This window comes from Anomaloglossus baeobatrachus, chromosome 2 (genome assembly GCF_048569485.1).
Source record: "Anomaloglossus baeobatrachus isolate aAnoBae1 chromosome 2, aAnoBae1.hap1, whole genome shotgun sequence".
In the NCBI taxonomy this organism is placed as follows: Eukaryota; Metazoa; Chordata; class Amphibia; order Anura; family Aromobatidae; genus Anomaloglossus; species Anomaloglossus baeobatrachus.
In genome coordinates, this window is record NC_134354.1 from 674,459,937 (window position 1) to 674,477,626 (window position 17,690).

The window sequence follows — 17,690 nt, forward strand, 5'->3', positions numbered from 1 at the left end:
CTCCCCCTGTGCCTGCGCGGTGACGTCACTCCTGTGCGACTGCTGTGCTGAGTGCACAGAGCGCAGGGAGGGAGGACGCCGACCGCAGCACCGGGAGAACGAGGAGAGGGGAGGACGAGCAGCAGTGGAAGGAGGAGAGCAGGGAGTACAGCAGCAGTGGAACAAGGAGACGTCAGGACAGAGCTGCAGTGGAAGGAGGAGAGCGGTGAGTACTTACTTTTTTTTATATATATATATATATATATATATATATATATATATATATATATATATATATATATATATATATATATATATATATATATATATATATATATATATATATATATGTGAGTACACGGTGGTCAGAGGCCTGGAGTGGGGAGGCTGCATTATACTGTACATGGAGGCCTGGGGTGGGAAGGCTGCCTGATACTGTACATGGAGGCCTGGGGTGGGAAGGCTGCCTGATACTGTACATGGAGGCCTGGGGTGGGGAGGCTGCATGATACTGTACATGGAGGCCTGGGGTGGGGAGGCTGCATGATACTGTACATGGAGGCCTGGGGTGGGGAGGCTGCATGATACTGTACATGGAGGCCTGGGGTGGGGAGGCTGCATGATACTGTACATGGAGGCCTGGGGTGGGGAGGCTGCATGATACTGTACATGGAGGCCTGGGGAGGCTGGCTGCATTATTATACATGGAGGCCTGGGGAGGCTGGCTGCATTATTATACATGGAGGTCTGGGGAGGCTGGCTGCATTATTATACATGGAGGCCTGGGGAGGCTGGCTGCTATATTATACATGGAGGCCTGGGAGGCTGGCTGCTATATTATACATGGAGGCCTGGGAGGCTGGCTGCTATATTATACATGGAGGCCTGGAGAGGTTGGCTGCATTATTATATATGGAGGCCTGGTGAGGCTGCATAATAAACATGAAGGACACCTTATACATTGAATATAGAGGTGTAATACACATAGAGCTCTATGAGGCTGCATTATACTGGAGGTCTATAGGGCTGCATTAAAATGGAGGTCGGGGGGGGGGGGCTGTATAATACAAAATGAAGGGACACCTTATACAAGGAATATAGGGGTGAATTATAACATGGAGGAGTATGGGGCTGCATAATACCATCTGAAGTTTTATGGGGTTGTGTTATAATACATATAGGACTATGGGGGCTGCATTATAATATATGGAGGACTATGGGGGCTACCTTATACATGGACTATGGAAGTGCATTATAAAACATGGAGGACTATGTGGTGCAGTATAATATATGGAGAACTATGGGGTGAATTTTAATACATGGAGAACTATGGGAAATGCATTATAATTGAAGGGCTACTTTATACATGGAGGATTATGGGGGTGCATTATAATATATGGAGGGCTATGTATCTGCATTCTAATATATGAAGGGTTATGTGGGACCCTTTATACAATTATTTGGAAGGCTATGTGGGGGCTGTTATAGTATTTTGAGAACTTTATACAGGGGGGGACAAAGATACAAGTAGGGGATGGAAATGTTTTGTGCTGAGGGAAAAAGGCTCTTTCCCTCAGCAGCCAACTTTCCCATGCTCTGATATACATCTCTCAGCACCCAGCTTTCCCATGCTCTGCTATACATCTCTCAGCACCCAGCTTTCCCATGCTCTGCTATACATCTCTCAGCACCCAGCTTTCCCATGTTCTGATATACATCTCTCAGCACCCAGCTTTCCCATGCTCTGCTATACATCTCTCAGCACCCAGCTTTCCCATGTTCTGATATACATCTCTCAGCACCCAGCTTTCCCATGCTCTGCTATACATCTCTCAGCACCCAGCTTTCCCATGTTCTGATATACATCTCTCAGCACCCAGCTTTCTCATGCTCTGATATGGGAAAGCTGGGTGCTGAGGACAAGATAAATATCAGAACATAGGAAAGCTGGGTGCTGATAGAGGGATTTCAGGGTGCTGTGGGTGAGAGCCAAGTGTCAGTGTCATTATCCTGTACCCCGAGTGTCAGTGTCATTATCCCCTACCCCAAGTGTCTGTGTATGTGGAGGGGGGGCCCAGGTCTAAACTTTGCACCGGGGCCCATCCAACTCTAGTTACGCCACTGATTACACCTATCAGTTTAAAGGCTCATACGCACGTAACTGCTGAATATTCTGCAGCGATTTGACAGCACATGTATGTGGCGCCCTGGACAAGCCAGGACGTCACAGGTACAGCAACAACACACCCCACACCCCGGTTAGGAACACCAGAGTCACACACAAATCCTTGTTGCCTCCCTCCAGGGGCTGATGTCCACACCAGGTGGGGTGGAGCCAGGCGGTTGGCCCCACCCACCGAGGAGTTCACAGTCCTGGAGGCGGGAAAGGAGGGCAGAACAGTTTTGAGAGTGAGGAAGTGGTAGTGAGCAGACTGACAGTGTCCGGGTACATGGCCCGGGCACAGAAACAGCAAGGTTGGCAGACGGTGGTGACCGTCTGCAGGCGAGGCCGATTGACGCACAACCGTAAGGACCGGGGACGGGCGGTGGCCCGCCGGTACCGGACCGGGGAGCGAAGAGAAGCCAGCACCATTCGGCAGGGCCTACGGACCCCGACCAGGCTTGGAGTCGCCGTTAAACTGGTCAAATCCGTCAGCGACGGGAACCTCCAGGGTTTCCCAGCAGCAAAGACCCGACTGAAGGCAACCGCTCAACCGTGAAGGGAAATACAGCTACCGCCACAGCTAGAGTTCCCAGGGCCAGAGCCTGCGTGCAAAAGGGGCTCCTCTGGCAAATACACCGCTGGGGAGCGGTTTACCGGTGGGAAGCAATCGGAGCCGAAAACACACCGCAGGTGCAGGGAGAGACAGTCACCGCCAACCTACCGGGAGTGACCATCGCAGTCGTCTGTGGGACCCATCGATCCAGCCGTTTGTTTTACCAGAGACTCCGTATACGTTATTGGCTGAGTGAGTACCACCGTGCCGTCTGGCACCGCACTGCCCCGCGACCCTGCACCTCCCCAACTCCTGCCATCTACCCCTCCAGTCGCTATCACCGGGCCCCGGGACCACCAAACCCCCTACCCACGGAGGGGAGAGAAACATCTCAGCTGCTCCCTGTCATCGCTCCCGGGATCCCCGTCCAGAGCAGCGGTGGTGTCCCATTATCACCACAAACCGTGGGTGGCGTCATGGACTACATTCCCAAACCAAACCACCCCTTTCACTCATGGGCGAGGAGCGCTGCTCGAGTCCCCGGATCCGGCCCACCGCTCGAGCCACCGAGCAGCAGCAGCAGCGCCGGACCAGAGCGTGGTGAGCGCAACGCCCTCCCCGCCCGCGACATGTACACTTCAAATCGCTGCAGAAACACTGCATAATGGATGCAGTTTTTTTGTAGAAAAAAGCAGATTTCATGCACTATGGCTGCTGCCCTCCCATAGACAGAGTGGCAGCTGCACCCAGAACGCAGAAATAATTGACATGATGATTTTATGAACGCACGGATTGGGGTCAAAATTTCAGCACCCAAATCACTGCATTCATAAAAGCAACGTGCGCACATTTCATGCACAATCTTCATAGATTCTGCAGGGAACACAGGACGCATGCATTTACGCTGCAGTGCAATACGCAGCATAAATGCATGGAATTACGCAACGTGCGCACGATCCCTTACACTGACAGATTACCTGTTAGACTATGCTTCTGGCTGAGTCTAACAGGCCACCGTACATGAAAAACCTGGAGGTGATCATTTTATCTCCAGCTGCCAATATAAGCATTGACTCCCCCGTGATCATATCGTGGGGTTGCCGGAGGGGTGGGAAAAGGAGCCCACTCCCTCTCACAAACTGCTATATGCCACGTTTGCTACTGACAGCGGCATGATAGACACCAAAGAGTTAACATCATCAGGACCTAATTCAATCATGTCCAGATGATGACGCCTGTCAGAACCACCATTCTACATCAGAATCTCGGCAAAAAAATCAGAAAAATAAGCAGATTCCTCTGATAAGATAGATTACAAAACTTGCAATTTTCGTGCACGGTATTGATTCACAAAATAAAAATTAAAATGACAGTTTCTCTTCTATTGTGTTAAATAAGGATTTATTCACTTCAAAAGGAATGATTTTCCATAGGAAGTTATATCTATGAGCTTGCACCCAAAGTATGAAGGATCAGTAAATGAACAAATCCAAATGTCACCGATGGACCATATAGAGCTTAATTAAAGATATCAAAGTTTTAGTTTTTTATTCCACAGAGATTGGTGTTGTCAAAAGCTTAAAGGGAGCTAAATTTACATAAGTCATTTATACGCAGATAATAAAATCTAAAGCTGAGAAGGGTCCGTCATCTGTGAAATCCAAAGGTCACTCCATATTGATTGTAATAGGTTGTCATTTTTCCACTTATTTTTCGGATGAAACCTCCAGCAGAGATTGAGAACACATGTTAAGAAACGCTTAGATGGGGCTAATTTACATATTATATGTCACTTATATACAGGTAATCTAATTAAATGTTTAAAAAAGAATCAAAACAAAAAATTACATTAAATACATGCAAATATAAAAGAAAAATGGGAATTTACCCTATCACCCGGCTTCAGCCCCTGCTCATTTTTGGTCCCCAGTTTGTTAAGGAGGGTGTAAGCCAGTCTCACGCTTCTGGTCCACAATTTTCCTGAAATATAAAAAGTTATCTTAACAAAATCTGAACCATACACCACGTGTACGTGGAGCAAAAACAAATCAGTTGGCAGCGAGAGCTCCCCCTCGTGGTGGCTGCAGGCACACAGAATAGGACTAAGTACTCACAGCATCTTTAAAGGGAACCTGTAACCACTGTTTCGGCCTATAAGCTGCGGACACCACCACCGGGCTCACAGCATTCTATAGCATGCTGTATATAAGAGCCCAGGCCGGGGGTATAACAAACACTTTATAATACTTACCTAATGGTCGCACGGTGGGCCATATGGGCGTCTCTGTTGTCCGGTCCCGGCGCCGTCTCTTTTGGCCATCTTTGTTCTCCATCTCTAGCCGTGGTGCATGACGGGTCCGACATCATACACCCTCGCCGGCATACAGGTCCCGAGCAAAGTATTGTAGTGTGCCTGCGCAGGACCGGCGAGTGTGTATGACATGGCAGCGTCATGCACAGACTTCAGAAAAAGGACAAAGATGGCCGAAAGGGGGGGGGGGGGGGCGACACCGGACAACGGAGACGCCCATAAGGCCCATTGCGCGACCGTTAGGTAAGTATTATAAAGTGATTTTTAGGTTATACCCCCGGCCTGGGCTCTTATATACAGCATGTTAGAATGCTGTATATAAGAGCCCGGCGGTGGTGGCCGCAGCTTATAGGCCAAAAAAGTGGTGACAAGTTCCCTTTAAGAGTCCGCCAAAGTAAAAATACTTAAAGGGAACCTGTCAGGTCAAAAAAGCGTTATAACCTACAAGCAGCAGCCTGTGTGAGCTAGTAACCCCTTCCTACCCATCCTTGTGTTATAATATTGTGTAATATGAAAGTAATAAAATACATTTTATTACTTACATATACCGTATGTAAATGAGCAGGTCTCTAGCCCCATGGACTTTCCATGGTATCGCGCTCCTGTGGACGTGATACCATGGATTTACATGAGCGACCTCACGTCTGCTCCTACAGTCTCGCGCATGCGCACTTAGCATTCTCGCCGCCTTTTCATCATGGTGTTTACTTGTCGGCTTCTGACGCGCACTGCACATGCTCAGAAGACTCCCGTGGCTCCTGTCATGCGCACCGCGCGTCAGTAGCGGACAGGTAAATACCAGGGTGAGAAGGCGGCGAGAATGGTAACTGCGCATGCGCGAGATTCTGAAGGAGCAGACGTGAGGTCGCTCATGTAAACCCATGGTATAGAGCACTTGGCTTCCAAACAAAGCAACCCGAAGAAAGTACAGGTTCCTTCTCTTAACCACTTCATGGTTTCCAAATCCTGAAGCAGTAGAAAGAAGTGATACAAAATGGAACGTGTGCACAACAATGTCGTCTTTACATTGCTGTGTATCATGGTCATTTTTTGTGGTGGTTTACTGGCTTATCTGATAAAAAGTTGTGATAAATTGCAGCTTCCTTACATTGTGTTTTATTGGGTGTTTTTAGGGAGGTAAGGGTTTTATTTATACTTCAAATCAGGCGCTACATTTTAAAAAAAAAAAAAAAAGAAAAATCTTGCATTTTTCATTCTTGCCACTAGGGATTCATTAGCCTCTAACTTCCTGTTCTGTTAGGAAACCCACCAGTATATTAACAACAGACAACTCAGACCCTATACTTTGCATTGAAGCACCTACTGAGCACGTGCAAAGAGCATTGTGAAGGGAGGAGGAGCAGGGGAGCTGTGACATCAACTAGTGTGCTTTGTACTTCAAGGTTTTTAGCTGTGTATAGAGGTGTTACCAGCCACTGTATCCTGCCTGTCATGATATTAAGGCTTACGAAAAATGAACCATGAAGATTTTTTTTTCTCTTTTCACTACAGATTGCGATAAAAAAATTAAAAAAAAAATTCCAAATCTTTTTTGAAAAATACATTTAAACATAAAAGCCTGATTTAAACAAAAAATATTATTTTTAGTGATAGTGAGCAGTACCATACTCTGGTGTTCAACACTCGTAATGAGCAGTTGGACGCTCGGCTTGTATACTGAGTATAATGGAAGAAGTCAATGGAGAACTCAAGCATTTTCACAGTCCCCCATTGACTTCCACTATTGCTCTGCACATGAGTCGAGCCCGTCCGAGCGTCCAACTGCTCATTACAAGAACTGTGAGTTGGAGGACAAAAAAGTGCAAAAACAGGGTCTTATCTGAGAATTAGAGAAACAGCCAGGGTTGTGTGAGTCACAACCAACTGATATGGCACGGTATACGGCTGCAGCAGCCCCACGTGTAGATCAGAAATATCCAAGGAAGAAAAGCTGGGTGATATTGCCGCGCTGCCGTATTAAAAAAAAATATCCAGGAGTAGACAAGTTGGGATTTGTTTCTCTACAAGTTTCGGGGAGTCTTTCTCCTTCTTCAGGAAAATCAATATCAATTGGTGTGTGAATTTCATAAAGGAAAGGGATTCTCCGAAACTTGTAGAGAAATAAATCACCACTTGTCTACTCCTGGATATTTCTTTTAATATGGCAGCGCGGCAATATCACCCAGCTTTTCTTCCTTGGATATTTCATTACGAGAGCCGAGCTCCTGAGTTTGGTAGTGCTCAGTCATTTTCTGAGGACTCATTCCTTTTAAGTAGAAGCATTAGTAGACAAATGCAGTAAACTAGATTTCTTCAGCAGCATAAGCTCTCAAACAGAGAAAGAAGTAAATTCATTGCTCTAAGGCTAGTTTCACACATCCATCGTTTTGCCGGATGCGGCGCACGCCAATACAGTGTATACAGTACACTGGCAGCGCAACAAGCGCCGGTCACATGCTGTCACCGGAGCATGTGACCCGGAAGTTGCGCCGCTGCCACTGTACTGTATCATACTGTACTGGCGTGCACCGCATCCGTCAAACCGGCGAAAAGCCGAATATGTGAAACTAGCCTAAGACTGACAGCAAATTTTCCTGACCGGACACATTGTAGAGGACACTATTTTCTTGGTCACCGTACCATATGTCAGCGTATAGACAGGTTTCCCGGTCACGTCTAGTGCAGTGAGACACGAACATTTGGCTTGTGTCGTTCCCCAGCGTTGCAGAGCTGCTTCCACTGAAGGCGGCCAATTACACACCACTCCTAACGGCTCTCCCTTCACAGGGGTCATCTGACGGCCTTCTGGTTTTGGTTGGTTAGGGTCTGGCCTAGGAACTGAGTGGTACAAACATTTAATAAAACATTCAATAATGTAAATCCCCTAAATCCCCTTAAAGAAACCATGAAAGCTGACTACATGGGACATTTCCACATTTTTCCTTTAAAATCATTATCAATCATGTGCCGACTTTAAAGCCCCATATGCGAATGAAAATCAAGAATAATGTATCCAGTGTAAATACTACTATAGATTAAATAGTGAATGTGACTCCATGACAGATAGATAATACCTTCCACAATCTCTTCAAAATCGTCCACAAAGAATTCTTTTAATGGTGGTCTTTTTGGTCGCTTCAGTGTATTCAGCAGTTGTTGGATCTTTGTAGACACTCGACTATTGACAGCAACGCCTGTAACAGAACAAAATGTTAACACATCGGGTCTGAACAGGAACAGCATGCATGTGATGGGCGCAATTGCTTTATTTCACTATGTGGTGCCATTTAGAGAGATAACGATACTTCCCAGCTCAGACAATGCCAAAAAGTAACAGACCACCAACCTCACGCACTAGAACTCAACTCCCAACATTCTCCATGGACAATCATTTTTAAAACGTTTGGCATTTTTAAAGGGGTTCTCCACTACTAGGACAACCCCTTATTCCACGTTTCCTGCAGGTAAAATAGTAAAGACTATACTCGCTTCCCGCACTGGCGCCCTTCCAGTGGTGTGCAGGCTTGTGGTGTTGGGGCACATGGTGTTGTGACGTCACGAGAGTCCCGTTACAAATCAGCGCTGGCTTCAATCTCACCCGCCTTTGGAGCTCCAGAACCACGAACCTGGACACCCATGGAAGGGCGTTGGGATGTGAGGTGAGTATAGTCTATATTATTTTACCTGGGGCAAACATATGGAATCAGAAGGGGTTGTCCTAGTAGTGGACAACCACCTTTAAATTTGAAGAAGAGGTGTGAAATTTGTTCTCTCTTAAGAGTTGTTTGACATCTAAAGAAAATTGGAAAAGGAAGACATGGTTTTGAAACAACAAAATGAGGCCTACTAACTACTGTAGGTTTCTCCAGTGGTCTACACTAGGACAGGAAGTGAGGACATCCTGTTCTTCTGACTACTGAGGCTAGTGACTGGCCGCAGCTATCAGATAACTGAATTTCATAAAAGGCAGAAAAAAGTGGCAATGTCAGCTCACCACACTGCACAACGTAGGGTTCCCCGTGCACGGATAACTCAAGTCCATGTCAAGCAATCGGCAATAGAGATCGCTGCAGGTAACCACATTCCTCAGCAGTCAAGTGACTGAAGAACAGAACCACTTGTCCCAAAGCAGGCAGGCCACAGATGCAGCCTGTGCTGAATCTATAGGGGCCTCATTTTATTGTTTTAAGACCAATCCTTCCAATTCCAAACTATGTAAGATACTGACTAACATAGAATAAAATAATGGAAACATAATATATAATAGTGAAAGGAAGATAAAAGGTATTAAGCAGTTTACTTCACAGATTTCAAGTGTCCAATGCGGTAACACTGTGGTGTACATTTCCCTTTAAACTTCATAAAATGATTACATGCTCTGAAGGCTAAATAAAGTCCAGGCAGCTAAAAATACATAGAGAATTACCATCTGCTGTGTCCATTAGGCTGGACCTTCTTGCAGCTTTGTGTACCCCCTTTACCAGACCAGAGGGCGGCAGGTCAATATTTGCTGGGCGGACAGAGGACAAGGATGAGGAGGACGAGGATGTGGTTGTGGTGCTTGTGACGTCAGGAGGAGCTGATAGACTTTCTGTAAATAAGTAATGATAGAGCGCATCAACATAAAAATGGAAGGTAAAACTATATTTAAACTGTCCTGATCCTCTAATAACACTTCATTAATGTGTATCCAAGCGAAATTGTGGTGATGACGTCTGTGACTGCCCTTTATAGAATACAGGCTATGAATTAAGCCCCCGCCTGGCCTCCAGAGAGAAAATATTTATTATACACCTATGAAAAATTCCTCTTTACTGTCTCAGCTCCTCCGTTTTTTCCTTTTCAGTCTATCCCAATCCTTCCTTGCACATCTAGCATTGCACTTTTAAACAAGGAACTTTTTCTTTTTACTTTATTGCTATAGCAACAACATATTCCGCAGCACTTTACAATATAGAGGTTCAATATCCCTAACAAATATTGATATTGAACTTCATTCCAAAATGATCTCCTACCACCTTCAAGCACATATCCTCCTGATACACGTGGATCCAGTCGGATTTGTCCATAAACGGCAAGAGTGAAACAACGCTATTAACACAATGTTCTTAAAGGGGGTGTCCTCTGCTTTTACACTGATGGCCTATTTACAATGCTTTTACACTGATGGCCTATCTTTAGGATAGGTCATCAATGTCTGACCAGCCGGGGTCCGCCACTCGGCACCTAAGCCAATCATCTGTTCTCTGTCCCGCCGGCAGCAGCAGGCAGCCGGAAATGCTTAGTTCGGGAGCTGCTCCGTCTTCTGATAGTGGCCACTGCCGGGTACTGCACATCTGCCTCTTATTGATTAGAATGTGCAGTTCCCGGCAGCGGCCACTAACAGAAGACAGAGCAGCTCTGGAACGGAGCATTTCCGGCCTCTTGCTGCCGCCGGTAGGACAGAGTACAGCTGATCGGCGGGGGTGTGGGGTATTGGACCACAGCCGATCAGAATTGATGACCTATCCTAAGGACAGGCCATCAGTATAAAAGTAGTGGACAGCCCCTTTAATCTACGATATTGAAAACCAGAGCCATTGGAAGAAATAGTTTGAAAATATCTTGTGAATATTTCAGACTTCTGGAGACCCCTGCAGCTAGAAAGTAGACACCCATAAATCCAAAGAGCTTAATAGTAATATTCCCAACCCAGTAGTGTCTCACCTGAGAGATTCAGTCTTTCGTAAATGGGTCTCTTGGGCTATTTTTATATCAGAGTACTGGATATAGGCAAATCACAGATCTCTACTCCCTAAACTTTGCTACTCTGCTTCAAAAAATGATATCAGACTTGGCTACTTGGAATATTCTTCCCTTGTCGATGTTTAGGAGAATCTATTCACTGAAAATAAATATCCTCCCAAGTGCCTAATATCTGACGCAAGTCCTTCCTATCCATAAACCCAGGTGTCATACAGATAAAAGCTATGGTCATCAACTTGGTTTGGAGAAGGCTCTACAACTAAAATTGGTTATAAATAATTAAAGCTAAGGCCAAAGGAGAAATGGGATTACCAGAAATTACATTATACAGTGGAACCTCGCTTAAAGAGTAACCCACTTAACGAGAAATTCGCTTAATGAGCAAAGCTTTCTGCAAATTTGTAACTCGGTTTACGAGAAAGCTTTGCTGTACGAGCAAAATTCTCACCGCACACACTTCCGGTTCCGTACATCCACTGCGCTCTGACTCGCACTTGCAGTCCACACAAACACACACATACACGCACAAAAACACACACACACAAACACGCACGCACACACATACAGTATTATGCTCACCTTACCTTCCGTTCCATCGCCGGCCTCCTGGGTCTTGTAGTTCACGTTGCATCGCGATGAGGGAGGAATCCTCGCGGCGAAGTACAAGACCCAGGAGGCAGACGATGGAACGGAAGGTAAGGTGAGCATAATATGTGTACCTTCCGTTCCATCGCCGGCCTCCTGGATCCTGTAGTTCGCTGCTCCACGCTGTGTATCGGTAACCATCGGCGACGAGGCAGGAACTTCGGCTGTCAGACGCTACTGAAAGGCAGCGCGCTGACCAATCAGAGGCTCCTGCCTTTGACGTCAACGCTCTGGGTGCGGAAGTTCCTCCCTCATTGTCATGGTTACCCGATACACAGCCCGTGCTAGAAAACAGCAAGTCGGCGATGGAATGGAAGGTAAGGTGAGCATAATATATGTGTGTGTGTGTGTGTACGTGTGTACGTGTGTACGTGCGTGCATGGATGGAATGGCACAATAGGGGACCAGGATGGGACATTTAACAAGTTGTGGAACGAATTGTCTGCATTGCAATGATTTCCTATGGGAAATCTTGCTTTGCTGAACGAGTAACTTGGTTAACAAGCACAGTCCCAGAACGGATTGTTCTTGTTAACCAAGGTTCCACTGTATTACAAGATGTCCCTATTGACATATAGTCTTCTCTTTTTCGTGATGAAACCAGTTAAGCAATGGGTGACCCCTTGAGAAGGAAGCTTACAGGGAGGCCAGACCTCCCCTTCTCTGGCTGACCCCATTACAGTGGCTTCCTATATTATCTGATCTCCCAATTAACTCTACATTGCTCAAATTATTGGACAAAAATTCATCACTATTAGGTTTATTTTCTAACCCTAGCTCATGTCCACCAGTTTTACATAACCCAACTGTCTCCGAAGCGTTGGTATGATCACACATCCTGGGTCTATCTTAATTAGGGGCTCCGTAGGTCAGATAATTCATGCAGGTAGGTATGGTGATGCTCCTTGAAACCATCACGTGCAGACAGGCCAAAGAAGCTTAGCTCCTACTCTATCAACTCTCTAATGCTCTCTAAGCTATCCCCATGGTTTCTCAAGAGACCTCACACCATTTTATACTATATGCACACAATTATCGCCTCTTTCCCATTCTGTATCATTACTCAACAGGCTGCTTCTAAGAGAGGGGGGGTGCCGAAACTTCCTTGCCATTTACAACTGCTTGGGAAACTGAATTACAACAGTCAATCTCTCAATAAGATTAGTGTAAAGCTCCCACCTCCGCCTATATATCTTGCAACACTGCAAGGTGATAAAGAACCCCCGACCCTGCTCCACAACCTTTATCATCAGTGATTTGACCTCCGCTGTAGATGTGGAAAGGAGAGAGGTACTAACACATATGGTGGAGCTGTTGAAAATTGTACCCTTCTTGGCAGCTATTAATGATCTTTGGAATAAAGTTTGTTCGGACTGCCCGATGGTCCATGGCAATCTATTGACTCCTCTCTTCTCTGAAGAAAGGTCCAATGTAAAGCAGCTCGTCTGGTTATCCCATGCCAGTGGAAAACCTCATAGGTAGTCAATATTATGAAGTGTCTTAATACCTTACTAGAATTTTCTAGGATTGAGGAGCTCATCAACTGGGACCATGATAGGACTGACTTGTTTTACAGAGTATGGAGCTCTCTTTTTCTGTTAAAGCACCATTTTATAGTTTTCTCTTTAGGTCACTGCTGGAGTGGTGCTTTAGATCTAAGTCCCCTGACCCTTGCCTTATACTCATCTTCCGATGACTTCATCTGTTGTTAGTGTCGCTTCAGTTGATCTTTGGCACTTTGTGACCTGCCGGCAGCTCCAGCATTTAATGGAGCGAGACAGAGGTCACAATTCAATACAAGTCTATAAGAGCCTCTTTAGGGCTCTCATAAACTTGCATTGAACGCTTATGGCCAGTTAGAAGTTACGGGCACAAGATGGCACCGGGGGACTAGAGAATGGCTGATAAAGGATGACAACACTGGAGGGTGAGTATAAGACCGGGGACAGTGGACTTAGATGTAAACCACCACTTCAGGGTTGGAAAAAAAGCTGGATTGGTGCTTTAAGATATCTGAAGAATCGTGGCTATATAATCAAACCAATTCAAGACTGCATGTATGGACCAACACCTCCTCTGCTTTCTTTTTAACCCTACTCTATTTTCTAATTTTCCTTCTTCCTTCATACTTAATTTTCTATATACTAGTTTATTGTTGGTCATTTCTGCTTGACTTGTCGTTTGTCTTTCTACCATGTTTCTTTTATGATGTGGTTTAAGAACAAATAATTGAGCCAGAAATAAATAACTAAGTAGATGGGCACAAACGAGTATTTGGTAATATAATTGATGACTCCATTAGACTGTCTTGCTGACCAATACGTTCAGACTTTACCAGAATTATTTCCCAAAGTGCTGAACTGTAGAATCATAAATCACATAAATATATGATGACTGCTTACTGGAAAAGTATAATAAAGCAGAAATACAGACAAGACAGTAGGATTATTATTATTTTACCTATGTGAGTATTGGCAAGAACATCGGCTAAGGATCCACTGGTGCTCTTCACATCCCCGTGTGACAATGTAGATGATGCTGAAGATGACGTGGACGAGCCCTGGATAGATTTATTTATCCAGCAATCGGTGTTCTGTAAACTTTGATTGAGTACAGCCGAAAGCGCAGCCTGACGTCTCAGAGAACCTTCATCTTCGGAGGCGGATGAAGTGTCTGTGAGGGGGAGATACAAAGCTTATATATGGTGTAGCATGCCAGGACACATAGGATTTAGGTCTGGACTGAAGAAGGATGTACAAACTAGTCAGTGGTCACGCTAACCCACCACAGCCTAAGGGTGGCCACAGTCATGGCATACAAGTGGCCAGGTCAAGCCAAATTCGGGCAGCACCTGCATAAAATCCTATTGTAAGACCAAATGTATCGAAACCTACAAACAATATTACTGCAACAGTAATTTAAGTGCAATACGTTAACATTATTGTGTCAGTGGATTGGTGTGGCCTGGAGCCTTGGGGACTCAGTCTTGCAGCATGGGTGTTGTGAATAATCGGGTCATCTGCCCTGCTGGCGCACTATCACTGCGGCAGTGGTTGGCGCATTGTGCCACACCTTTAAGGCTTAAATAATTTAAGGACCCACTCAGAGGTTCACCGTGACGTGACAGTGGGCTTTACACAGTCTGATCAGAATGTCAAACCAAAGAACTTCATCTTCAGTTGCATACATTTTTGCGTAACGGCACTAGATCAACTTGTGATTTTTGGATGTGCGACCCATGTCTTTTTATACAGCTATGGCGTAAACATTTTTGTCACCTGATAATTTTGCAGAAATTTAACAGGTTTTACATCAAAAAAGCAAATGTGCAAAACTTGTTGCAGTCATTCCTCATGGTCCACAGAGTGTGACTGTGGCTGGTAACAGCTCCACCTCATTAACATGGAAGTGCTAAGCTGCAGGACATGTCACAGGCACAAACGTGTGGACGTAAAACTCCCTTTGTGATTGGTTCTTTGGTTTTTGGACATTTAAAATATGAGATCTTTAGTTTTACATTAAAGAGGAGGTTGATTAGTTATACAAGCCAAGTCTATATAATGTTGAAAAACAAGGCTTCTCTCAACTACCTTGTGTTGCCAATAGTGCCTGTGAGCCGCACTATCTTCTCGTGACCCCCCGGGCTCCGTGACCTCTGCGATCCGATGCGGTCACGTCAACTTCCAGTTGACCTGACATCACAAAGGCCGGCCCCAGTCTTCCTGAGTGACTGAGCTGTGGGCAGAGTTTCACATCCCATCACAGCCCAGCATCTCCCTGCTCCCTCCTTCACTGCAGAGCACCGCAAGCAGGAACGATGATTGGCTGTGACGAGCAGTGAAACGCATCCCACAGCCCAGTCACTAATTGGTCCCGCATCGATGATGTCAGGTCAACTGGAAGTTGACATGACATCACCAGATCCCAGAGGTCATGGAGCCCAGGGGGCAAAAGAAGGGGATAAGCAGACCGCAATAGCATTGCTCAAAAGGCACTATTGCCAACGCAAGGTATTTGAGAGAAGCCTTGTTTCTCCACATTATATCGATGTGGCTTGGAAAAGTAAGTAGTGAACCACCTCTTTAAAAAGAAAAATAAAGATTACACTTCTCACACTAAACAGGACATTAAAAAATGATCATTGGTTAAGATCATCATTTTTTAAGCACTAGATATAGAGGTTCTTGATATTTTTATTACTTCACAGGGTTGTTCATTACTTTTTTATTGACCTATTCTAAAGCCAAAGATACATTTTCAGTATCGCAGTAATGGACAACGACTTTAAGATTAAAAAAAAAGAAAAAAAAAGTCAAATCTAATACCTGGAGGAGTGCATGCATCTGCAGGAGACTGCACAAAGGTGGACCTCCTTTTGGTGGGCATAGGCAAAGCCATCTTCTGCTCTTTGTGCTTTGCCAGCGCAGCTTGGACTGCTTCCGTATGGATATCTGAAAGGTAAAGTGTCTATTACGCCATGACAATTTTATGGGTAAAAATCACTAAGGCTATGTAAACATTTCCGCTGTTTAGGATCAGTCACAATCCGCCGCTCTGATAAACAACGCAGATTACGTTGTTTCCCATAGACTTGTATGAGTGGCGGATTGTGACTAATGACCCTGCGTTGCATCCGCAGCGCATTAGTTGTTTACTGACTGACCGTCGGGCGGCAGGGACGCAGCATGCAACGTTTTTTGTTCTGGCAAAAAAACGCACGGCGCAGGATTCCGTTGGAATCTTATCCTATCGCTGTATGGTCATGCTAGGATTATGGAATCCTTTTCCTATGGCTGTATGGTATGGTCATGCTAGGATTAGGGAATATTAGGTACGATTTGAGGGATAGCCTCCGTGGAGCGGGGACCCCATATAACATCAGGGAGGTCTCCGCGGCTAGGTAGTGGTGCATCATAGGGAAACATCAGGGCTAAATTAGGTGGTGATGTGAGACAATAATTGTACTAAACATTTTGTTATCATGCAATTTTGTGCTAATTGTATTTTTTGGTGTTTTTAAATATTTTTGTAGAACCAATAAAAGAATTGTTTTATAATTTGGGTCTTGGATTTATAGTAGTTTGAAGAGTAGGCTTGGATTGACTATCCTTTTGTATAGATTAATCCGTCAGGAGGCATAATGTATGTCTATGGTGCAGGATTCCGTTATCCTGCGTCACGCGACGGATCCTAGTGCAGGAATCCGTCACGTTTCACAGAGCATACCCAGCATGTCCAGCAGAACATCTGAAATCATGTAAAATCAGTCCCCCCCCCCCCCATGCAGGTTTTAAACTGAAAAAATTGCACCAACGGAATCCGTTCTTTGTGAACAATTCTATTAATTTCTTGTCACACGTTGTACAACGCATCAGTCCCATGTGTCAAGCAACGCATGTAACTGATGCAAAAACAACGGAAATGTGAACATAGCCTAATAGAAATAAAGGTAAGAATATAGAGACCGCACTCTGTCCGCTGTGAAGGATTTTCTTTTATTCAAACACGTGCAAGATGAAAAGCCGGAGGTACACTGTGAGCTGGCTCCTCTGAACTGGACGACGGCCGTTTCGCCCACAAATTGGGCTTCCACAGGTCCACATGTGGAGCTACGGCTACACCCCTTTTAAAGGAGCGCTCACAGGCTGCCTCAGACCACATAAAAACAAACAGGAGATTTGTATATATACGTGAATATAAAATGTAAACGTATGTCAAATTTCATGAACAAGTTTACAGAAATTACATAAAAAACAGACAACCGAAGTATTTGGAAACTGTCACAGGAATACAGTTAGATCCACACGATCGTTTAACCCTTGTGGGCCTTGTGCCCCATAATTAATAATCAACTTAGCCTCTTCTTGCAATAATAGTTTATGCAGGTCGCCCCCCTTAGAAGGGAGAGAGACCTTTTTGAGGCCGGCAAAACATAAAACGTCGGGATTACCATCATGTTGTTCCTGGACGTGTGTAATTAATTTGGGGGAACCTTTCCCTGATGTTATTGAACTATAATGTTCCCTGAACCGTACATACAAACATCTAATAGTTTTGCCTATGTAGAACCTGCCACAAGGGCAGAGAACTACATAGACCACAAACTTGGTTTTGCATGAAATGAATTGATGGACGGTGTGTGAATGCGAGCCCACCTGTATAGAACGACCACATAAATGCAAACTACAAAAACGATATTGACCACACCGGTAGTTTCCCAGTGGGCAACATCTATCCAGCCAAGTTACCGGATTGACAAGTCTGTTCTTCACAAGTTTGTCTCGCAAATTAGC

The 17,690-nt window shown here is 45.1% G+C and overlaps 1 protein-coding gene across 1 annotated transcript in view; it reads right to left on the reverse strand.

The window, feature by feature from the left end:
* The window catches only part of DIP2B (disco interacting protein 2 homolog B), a 324,894-nt gene that overhangs the window by 128,253 nt on the left and 178,951 nt on the right, over nucleotides 1-17,690 (reverse strand). The window contains exons 4-9 of the mRNA XM_075333901.1: nucleotides 15,723-15,848; nucleotides 13,858-14,070; nucleotides 9,434-9,598; nucleotides 8,082-8,201; nucleotides 7,648-7,845; nucleotides 4,585-4,676 (exon numbers count right to left, since the gene is read on the reverse strand). Coding sequence (XP_075190016.1) covers nucleotides 4,585-4,676; nucleotides 7,648-7,845; nucleotides 8,082-8,201; nucleotides 9,434-9,598; nucleotides 13,858-14,070; nucleotides 15,723-15,848 — 914 coding nt within the window. The remainder of the gene's footprint in view (nucleotides 1-4,584; nucleotides 4,677-7,647; nucleotides 7,846-8,081; nucleotides 8,202-9,433; nucleotides 9,599-13,857; nucleotides 14,071-15,722; nucleotides 15,849-17,690) is intronic.